Below are 9,019 nucleotides of genomic sequence, written 5' to 3' on the forward strand. Positions count from 1 at the left end.
CAGCAGTGCGCCACCGGGCCAGCCCAAGAGGAGTCCATCTTTTCAAAGGCTCTTTTAAAATAGTAAAGTTCCCAGCCTTTACACTAGGATTTAGTGTGCAAAGCTAAATAACCACCTCGTTAATCAGGATCACACATGTTGTGCAAAACAAGGTATCCCTGCATTCTCCAAAGCTGGGAACATGACCTAGAGAGTCTCGTTGACTTGCCCGATGATTTAAGTCAGAGGCCCTAGCAGTGCTAGAATTACCCCCAAGGCCAAGTGTGACCTCTTGGGAAAGGAAGTGTGTGTGAACTTGAGAAACTAGAACAGGAATGGGTTTCCATTGCTGAGTTAGCATAGTTTGTCTGGAACAGCCATAAGTGAAACAGAACAGTGGCCTGCTGTGTTCCAGCTCTACGGCAGCACAACACAGGGAGTGGGGCAGACAACAACGTGCAGGGAAGTGTGGGGAGCTCTGATATAGAAATCACAAACAGAGCAATAAACAGAGTAGCATGCCGTGTTGAGAGACTCACGTTCTTGCCCAGGGAGTGGCAAAAAGGAGGGAGGACCTCGGGCACTGGAGGAGAAAGTTGTAACTCCAGCAAACTGCACGGAGGATGTGAGCAATGTGGACATTTGGGTGGAGTGGTAGTTTGCAGAAGTGGAGGAGAGGAGGGGCAGCGTGGAGCATAGTCTCAGGGGATGGATTATGGCCTGAGGAGGAACGGTGCCGTGCAGTGGAGTGCAGGGGGGTTGGGGGCTCAGCAGGAGATAGGCTCGCATGTGGGCCCTCAGCAAATATGTGCTGATTGACTGAGTGGATAGAGGGGGGCAGTTGAAGTTGCAGGAGGCCTTGGAAGCTGGTTAATTCTGACCAGTGTGGGACACCCGGTTCTAACGTGGGATGAGGGTCTCCTGAATGGGAGTCTTCGAAGGCAGATTCCTCCCTTGTCTGTCGACAGGTGAGCTCTAAATGTACACCTGTACTGGTCTGACTGGAGACTCTTCAGACTCCCTGGTGTTAAAGAAGGCTGGTTTAAAGAAAAAGCAGAGAGAGGTTATAGGGCAAATCTCCATAAGGGAAATCCATCTGGAGACTAGAAGCTGGGCCGGTTAAAGAGAAAATAGTGCTGCTTTTGTGCTCGTCCTCAGGGGCTGCAAGAGTGGGTGGACTGTTGGGGGAACTTGCGTCCTCTACAGCCAGTGTTTCCTGTGGGAAGCAGATTCACAAGATTTGGGTAGCATGGTGGCAGCTTTGCAGAGAGCACTGGAAAAGGGTGGATCCCTAGAGCCCGAGGGCAGAGTATCTGGAACAGGACCAGGCCTGGGATGTGGGCCCTGGAACTTGACACTAGAGAGACGGGGTGATGAGATTATGACTCTTTGGGTAGTCCCTGCTCCTCTTGCTCCATACCCTCTTCTTGTCAGTTGAGCTTTGACCCTAGGTCCTGTTCTGACCACTTCAATGGTTTTATTTCATCACTGTGTTACCAATTACCTAAGGTGTCATTGCTTGTTTTAAGGGAATGCCCACTAAAAATGTGCCCAATTGCCTTCCTAAAAGGTTATGCAATGTACACTCCTATTTTCCTACATGCTCACCAACACTAATATTGCGGTTTTCTTTTTGCCAATGCAATACCTGAAAATAGCACATTTAAAAATTTACATTTCCTTGATATTTGGTATTGAAGAGTCTTTTTATAAATTCATGGCCACTTTGTAGCTCTGTGCATTACCTACTCAGATCTTTGCCAATTTTTAATTGTTTTTTTGTCCTTTAAAAAAATTGATATTTGGTGATGAATCCTTGTTCTGTTAAATATGTTGCAAGGAATTTTCTCCCCATATCAAGACTACCATTTGCTTCTGTTTGTGTGATCTTTTCCCATACATACAGAAGTTTAAATTTTAAATGTAACTGAATTTATTATTATTTTTTCTGTGGTTTCTGGGGTTTGTGCCTTGCTTATGAAAGGTTTTCTCACCGTAAAAAATATCCCCTTACATTTTCTTCTAATGCTTTTATTTTAAAAACTCTTTAGAGGGGACACACCTGGGTGGGAGGGGGGAGAGGGAGGAGGGAGGGAGGTTTCGGTGATGGGACACAATAACTAACTACATTGTATATTGACAAAATAAAATAAAATAAAATAAAAACTCTTTAAATTTATCTGGTATTTTAAAAATCTGAAGCAAGATAGGAATTTAAATATTTTTCCCCTGAATTTTCTTAACACTGTTCATTGTTTAGTTCTTCCTTTCCTCATCAGTTTGAATTCTACCTTTATTTTCTAAATTCCTACATGTCCACAGGTCTGTTTGTCTAGTGCCTATTTGGTTCTATTGGTTGGTTTGTCGATTTCTAAACATGTTTCTCCTGACTTCCTTCCAACTTGTTCTCCCTTTTCAAAACATTCTTGACAATCCTTGAGTGCTCTCATAGGCAGATCTTATGCCTCCTTACCATAGTCAAGGGAATGGATTTCTGATGGTGGATTTTCAGGCCTGGAAGTTTGTTTAAATTATTTGGGGAAGGAGGATTGAGGGTGAAGATGAGGGACTGACTGGTGAGGGTAGGTTTCCATGGGCCTCTCCAATCACTGAATTCATTTATACAATGGGAGTGTTTTATTACCAACTGTGTGCTAGCCTGCAACCCAGAGGCAACTTGCTTTTCTAATTAGAGGCATTAGTGCCTGTTTTTATTGTCCCCCAGTAGGCATGCTGGCTGGAAGGAGCAAGTCACCAGAAGATCTGGAGACCTCTGCAGGGATCCTAGATGCTATCTTAGAGAAGCCACATGATATCTGGTCTCTCTTGGCTCAGGTTGTGGTTTTGGTCTTTAAATGATGCATTTGGGAAGCAATTGACAACTTTTGGCATTCAACAGACTTGATTGAAGCTTGATTCCAGCTTCTGCCATATCCTAGCTATGTCACTATAGCAAGTCACCTAAATTCTTGAAGTGGCAATCTACTTGTCTGTAGTGCAGGGATAATTACAGTGCTTTGCAGGATTGTTGTGAAGCACAGTGCCTGACATAAAGCACTTGCTCAAAAAATGGTAGCTATTGTTACTAGTAAATCCCTTCAAGGGATTTTAGAATGGTTTGTTTTCTACACTTCACTGGCCATGGCCTTGGCTCTGACCTTATCATTCTGACATCTTGGCAGCCCCATCAGCTCTTCTTTAGTTACAGCCTCAGGAGTTTTCCAATGGCCATGACTTTCCAGTTCTTGGGGCTGGTTTCAATCTGTAAGAGTGACCTTGGGCAGGTTACCTCTCAAAGCCTCAGTTTCTTCATGTGGAAAATGGGAATAATTATACCCTGTCTTGGAGTTGTGGTGAGAATAATGTAAAACACCTGGTACAATGCCTGGCACCTACTAGGTGCTCAATAAATGGTTTATGTGCACAGCACCAAGGCTGGTGAGGCTGGTACTGTGGAGATGTAGTAGAGAAGAAAAAGTTGTAACACAAAATCCTTGGTTTAGGAATGTAAAATATAGTTGAGGAGGCCAAACTGCAGGTCAAAGAGAGGACAACTAAATATGAGACATATTATACTGGGGATCAGAACAAAAATAAGGGGTGGAGGAGAGTGATCATCTAGTCTGGGGTTGTAGGCAAAGGTTTTGTGGAAGAAAAGTTTATTGTGCCTTGAAAAGTCAATAGAGTGTGCCCAGGCAGGGGTATGCTTTTCTTTGGAGCCAGTGCAGTGGACTCAAATGTGGGACAGGTGGCAGTCCCCTTTCTGTCCAGGCTTTGGCTAGGCATTCAACTAAGCTACTAAAGGGGGGAAACAGGGCACCCTCCAGGTGCTGCCTGGTGTTGGGGCACCACTGGGGCTTTATTTGGTCCTCTAACCCCACCGTATTCATGAGACTAGTACACTCCTAGGTCACAGCACTCACTTTAATGGTAAATTTTGGTATATCTGTCACTGAGCTCCTTGAGGGCTGAGAGTATATCTTACTCATCTTGAATTGGTGCAGCATAATGCCACATACTTATATATCAGGCACCCAATACATGGAAAAAAGAAAAGAACAGGGGAGGGGAAGGGGCTTTAATTTGGGGGGCTTCAGTTTCTCAGTTGTAAAACGGGATTGGACCAGATGCTGGAGAACCTTTCTTTGAATCTCTCACTTTAAGGTTTCGTTTCAGAACCACAGACACGAAAGGATTTGGAGTGCCTTTGAGGAAGGCTACATGGAGGCTGGAAGGCATAGCCCCCAACCAGTGCGGGTGCATGAAGCGTACACACCTCCAGAGAAATGATTCTGTAGCCGCTCTTGAGCACTCATTTTAGTACTTAGAAGCCCTTGACACCTAAATACTCTGTGCTGCAGCATAAGCCTCGTTCCTCTTCTCTCTTCAGTGCAGATAAAATAGCTCTCTGCTCTCCCACATTTAACTTGTTCAGACTTGTGCCTGGGCTCTAGGCTTGTGCACAACAAATGCAGCGTGGGCCCACACCCTAGGAGTTAGGTTCTCATGGCCTTTTTCCATCTCCAGTATCCATGCAGTGGGGAGAGAAGAGAGATTTTCATGGGATCCAGCTGAGAGCTCCACTGGGGAAGGTGCACATCAGACCTGGGAGGGATCTGAGGAGCTGTCTGCTCCAACCGTCTTATTTTGCAGATGGAGACTGGGGATAGGAAGGGAGGTGACTTGCCACAGTGACCCACCTTGCTGTTGGCAGAATGAGGACAGGAACGCTGGCCTCCTGAGTCCCAGGTTGGTGTTTCTGCAATGTCACTTTTAGCTTCCTCACCACCCTGGGACAGCCAGTGTAGGTCAGAGTGTGGACTTGCTCTCCTGCTCCATTTCTTGGGGATTCTCATTCAGTGTTTGGGCAAAAATATCCGTATTCTGGGAAGAACCACAGGATTCTGGATGAACCGAAGGAAGATTGGGGGATCTCACTTAGCCCAAGTTTAGTGGCTATGAAGAATTCCGTCTTATTTTCACATATGTATGTGTTTGGTCTAATTTTGCCTAGGTTTCTGAGCAACTGCAGACCAGTTTAATTGCTTTTATTGCCTGTCTTCATCCCCCTTACTTTGGTCTCTATTTTAGAAAATGATTTTCTTTCAACACTTGTGTCTTTCATTCACTTTGTTTACTCATTAAGCCAACCACGAGTCAAGCTTGGGGGCTTATGAAGTAGAATTAGACCCCACCTCTGCCCTTGAGTAGCTCCGTGTCTGGTGGAGGGAGTGACACTCATTAGCACAGCCAGATATTGTGCCAGGTACGCTTCCTGTCCCGTCTCATTGCTTGCTCACACCATGAGGCTGAAGCTCCGAGTCACAGCTGCTAAGAATGGGGCTTGGACTTGAACCCACGCCTGATTGATGGTGGAGCCTTTGGTGTGTATACAAATGACACTGACTTTCTTTCCTTGAATATATCCAAAGTCAGCCAGCATGTAGGAACTCCCACTTTTTTTTTTTTAATTTTTGGCAGCTGGCTGGTACAGGGATCCGATCCCTTAACCTTGGTGTTATCAGCACTGCGTCGTAACCAAGGGAGCTAACCAGCCAGCCTGGAACTCCCACTTTGAGCAAAGCAGTGTGCAGGAGTGGTAGGGTTTACAGACATGGCTAGAAAATGGTCCCTGACTTCCAGCACTGTCTGACGGACATGCTAGGAGTGCATTCATGGTGGCCTGACTCTGGCTGGTCCTGGGCACTCTCCAGGCTACAGGTATGTGGTGCTGTCAAGAGAGAGATGAGCCAGATGCCAGAGCCTGCGGGCCGATGCTGCCACTTGTTGAGCATGCTGGGCAAAGCCCTTGGTGTTTTACAGTCAAAGTCTCCTCAACCCTAAATGAAAGTCAACATGAGTCCTAGTGCACATTTCCTTGCAGTGTGTGTTAAGGATGTGGAAGATGTCTGTGAGTGGCCCATCATCACTGACTTTCTGTGGTTCGGGCGGCGTGTCTCTTACTTGGCGTGAGCGACGATGTGCCTGAGGCTTCAGGAGGTCTTGCAGACAACTGTGTGCACCCAGGTGTTTCTTCTGCCTCAGGACTGCGAAGGCCTTATCGTCCGCTCTGCCACCAAGGTGACCGCTGATGTCATCAATGCAGCTGAGAAACTCCAGGTGGTGGGCAGGGCTGGCACGGGCGTGGACAACGTGGATCTGGAAGCTGCAACCAGGAAGGGCATCTTGGTCATGAAGTAAGTTGTGGAGGCCCGGGCTGGGTGTGGCAGCCCAGGGGTGGGTGTGGAAGCTGACCCAAAAGGAAGGAAAGACTCACCTTAGGGAAAGCCACGTCAGAGTTAGAAGGGCTTCCAGGAGGATGCCTGACTCAGGCCTGGAGTTCAGACAAGCATCAATGCCTACAGCTTAGTGGTTCCCAAGGTTTTTGAAATTGAGACTCTCTGTGTAATGTCAAAATGTTTCACAAACCCACATGATATGCAGTGTTTGCAGCCTGTTTCAGGAATCAGAAGAGTGTTAGCAAACTTGCCTGCACACTCTGCCCCCACTCTGCCCCCTGTGCCTCCACTGTCCTGTCTGTGGCAGGTTCTTGTTAGCGCTGCTTTGCTCAACCTTGCACAGGTACACAGGCTTTGCTAGTAGAGCGACTCCACATTCTTCCTCTTCCTCACTTCCCTGCACCCTCTGGAGCTCAGACCCCAGTTTCTCTTTCAGCGCTCCAGAGCCAAGAGGAGAACGGTCCCATCTCCTTTGGAGCTGTTTTTGCAGAAACCCAGGGCCAAAGGTTATTGTTAACATGCTGTACCGTGCCCGTGCTGGCTCTCAGATGGTGTGGCAAGGCCATCCCCTGTCCTCTTCTCTGTCCTCAAGATCTTGCCCCTCCCCTGCACTCCACTTCTCCCTGCAGGGGAAGGGTTAATTGACCAGTCACCTGACTGAGGTCAGTATCCCACAGTAGAAATGTTAAATGCTAACTCATCTTACATTCTTGCCCTGGGCCCACAGGCCTCTAGTCCCTTGCCCTGTACCTCCACTGGCCCCAGCACCCCTCCAACACACCCCATATAGCCTGTTCACCAGGGGGTAACAGGGAGCCAGGTAGTCCTGCAAAAAGACAGACTCTGAGAGTCCTTTTATCTTATACAGGGTCTCTTGACTTTTCCTTGGGGTAACCTTCATTTCCAGAGATGAAAAGACTCAGTAGGGGAAGAAGGAGGGTGAACATATGTGTTAAATTCTTTCGAAAACATAAAAAGTTCCTTGAGAACAGAAAAATCGTTTTGTGGTTCGATTCTCAGTTTGATCTCCTTTCTGTAAAGTGGGCAGAAGTCAGCATCGCCCTGTGAGGTAAGGTATGAGGAGCCTTTCTTAGTTCAGAACTTGTTGAGAGAGAGAAGTCAGACAGGTAGAGATAAAAGTTTTAGCTTTTTACTAATAAAAGCCAGGTTGGGTAACTTGATGTAGGTCAGTGGGCAATGGGCTCACTTCTGAATTCAGTGGCCTTGCTCAGCCGTCACAGACTCAGCCTTGGTAAGATGGGTGGCATGCAGCAGGAGGGAATTTGTGCTTTCTGCAGGCAGGTAGATCACAAAATGAGAGGAGAGAGAAAAGGGCTGAGCCACACACAAATCTCCTGATCATGCGAGACACTTCTCCTCCGCCTTGGAAGAAGTGAGTTTGGGTAGAGAGAGGCCAGGTGTGTTTCGCTATTGGAGGTCCCTCTGCATGGAAACATAAAGCTGGCCCTCCCTGGCTTAGAGTGGGAGTACGTTGGAGAACCCAGGATGGGGGCGTGGAGTTGGGGGGTGATGCTAAGAACTGGTAAGCTTGTGGAGCAGGAGAGAAAGCAAGCCTACACTCAAAGCTTTCTCTTGGGACAGGTGTGGGAATATTGGGTCTGGGCCCATTCATGTCCCCACTTTTCTTTGGTCTTTAGCACCCCCAATGGGAACAGTCTGAGTGCTGCGGAGCTCACCTGTGGGATGATCATGTGCCTGGCCCGGTAAGTTCGTGACTTCTCAGTAGAGCCAGTTTCTCTGGTATGTCAGTTATTACAACTCACCAAGCAAACTGACCCAGAGAAGCTTAGCGACATTGTAGCTCGGTGACGTGTAGACTGCTGAGAACCTTCAGGGCCGTCGTCCTCTGCTCAGTGTTCATTATACCGGTTCTCCAGCACACAAAGGTCAGGTGCTTCCAGGGTCCCTAGTGATTGTGTATGGAGAGGGGGTGGACACAGGGCTGTTGCTTACAGAGCATGCTCATTGAGAAAATAACACGACATGCACGATGTGATCTTCCTCGTGTTTCTCCTTACTCATTTCTACTCTCCATACCCGCATACACTCTGCCTTGTCCAGCCTCCACCCCTTGCAAATGTTTTCCATACCCGGCTGTCTGGACCATCCTTCCCCCTTTTCTTTGTCTAGGTACCCTCTGCTTATTTTTCAAGATGAAGCTTGAGTGTTAATCCATCCAAGAAGCTCCCTCTGGCTTCCCCAATTGAGCTATGTCCCTCACTGATTCCCATGGCCCCCAGGGCTTACCTCTGTCACCTCCTTACAAATCTGCATTGTAACAGAATAAAATAAAGCCTCCTGGGGTCTCTGCGCCTTCCTGAGGATTCATAACCCAATGGAGCTTAAATGGTGTAGACTCTTGCTCTTCCAACAGGAGTCCTGGGGATGTGGGCCTCTTGAGCAGAATGGACAGCCTAGTAGCTAAATGGATATGGCACATAACGTGCTGAGTCTTACTGTGTTGGGTAGTAATTTGGCAAAAATGTATTGAGCACTTCTGTTGAACGGGCGACGAGATCATTTCTGCGGACAGTGGGAAGTGGGAAGGGTGGAGAGCCAATGGACAGGCTGTTCTAGGTCCCACTGAAGATAGACACTTGGATCTTTAAATCAGGGGACCCAGGCAGCCAGGACTCCTTCTCTACTCAGGCCTGAAACCTCGGAGACCAAGAAATTACCTTTTTCCCATCTCAAGACCTGTTCTCCCTCCTGCTGGGGAAGGATCTTGGGGAGTTAACCTTTGCTCTAACTCTGCCCCACGCTTTCTATGTGAGATCTCG

At 47.5% G+C, this 9,019-nt stretch overlaps 1 protein-coding gene across 1 annotated transcript in view; it reads left to right on the forward strand.

The window, feature by feature from the left end:
* Window positions 1-9,019, forward strand: part of LOC103610981 (D-3-phosphoglycerate dehydrogenase) — a 36,470-nt gene that overhangs the window by 5,207 nt on the left and 22,244 nt on the right. Inside the window, exons 2-3 of the mRNA XM_008595030.1 lie at window positions 6,025-6,176; window positions 7,877-7,942. Of these exons, the coding sequence (XP_008593252.1) occupies window positions 6,025-6,176; window positions 7,877-7,942 (218 nt within the window). The remainder of the gene's footprint in view (window positions 1-6,024; window positions 6,177-7,876; window positions 7,943-9,019) is intronic.

Source organism: Galeopterus variegatus, unplaced genomic scaffold, assembly GCF_000696425.1.
Source record: "Galeopterus variegatus unplaced genomic scaffold, G_variegatus-3.0.2 Scaffold12194, whole genome shotgun sequence".
Lineage (NCBI taxonomy): Eukaryota > Metazoa > Chordata > Mammalia > Dermoptera > Cynocephalidae > Galeopterus > Galeopterus variegatus.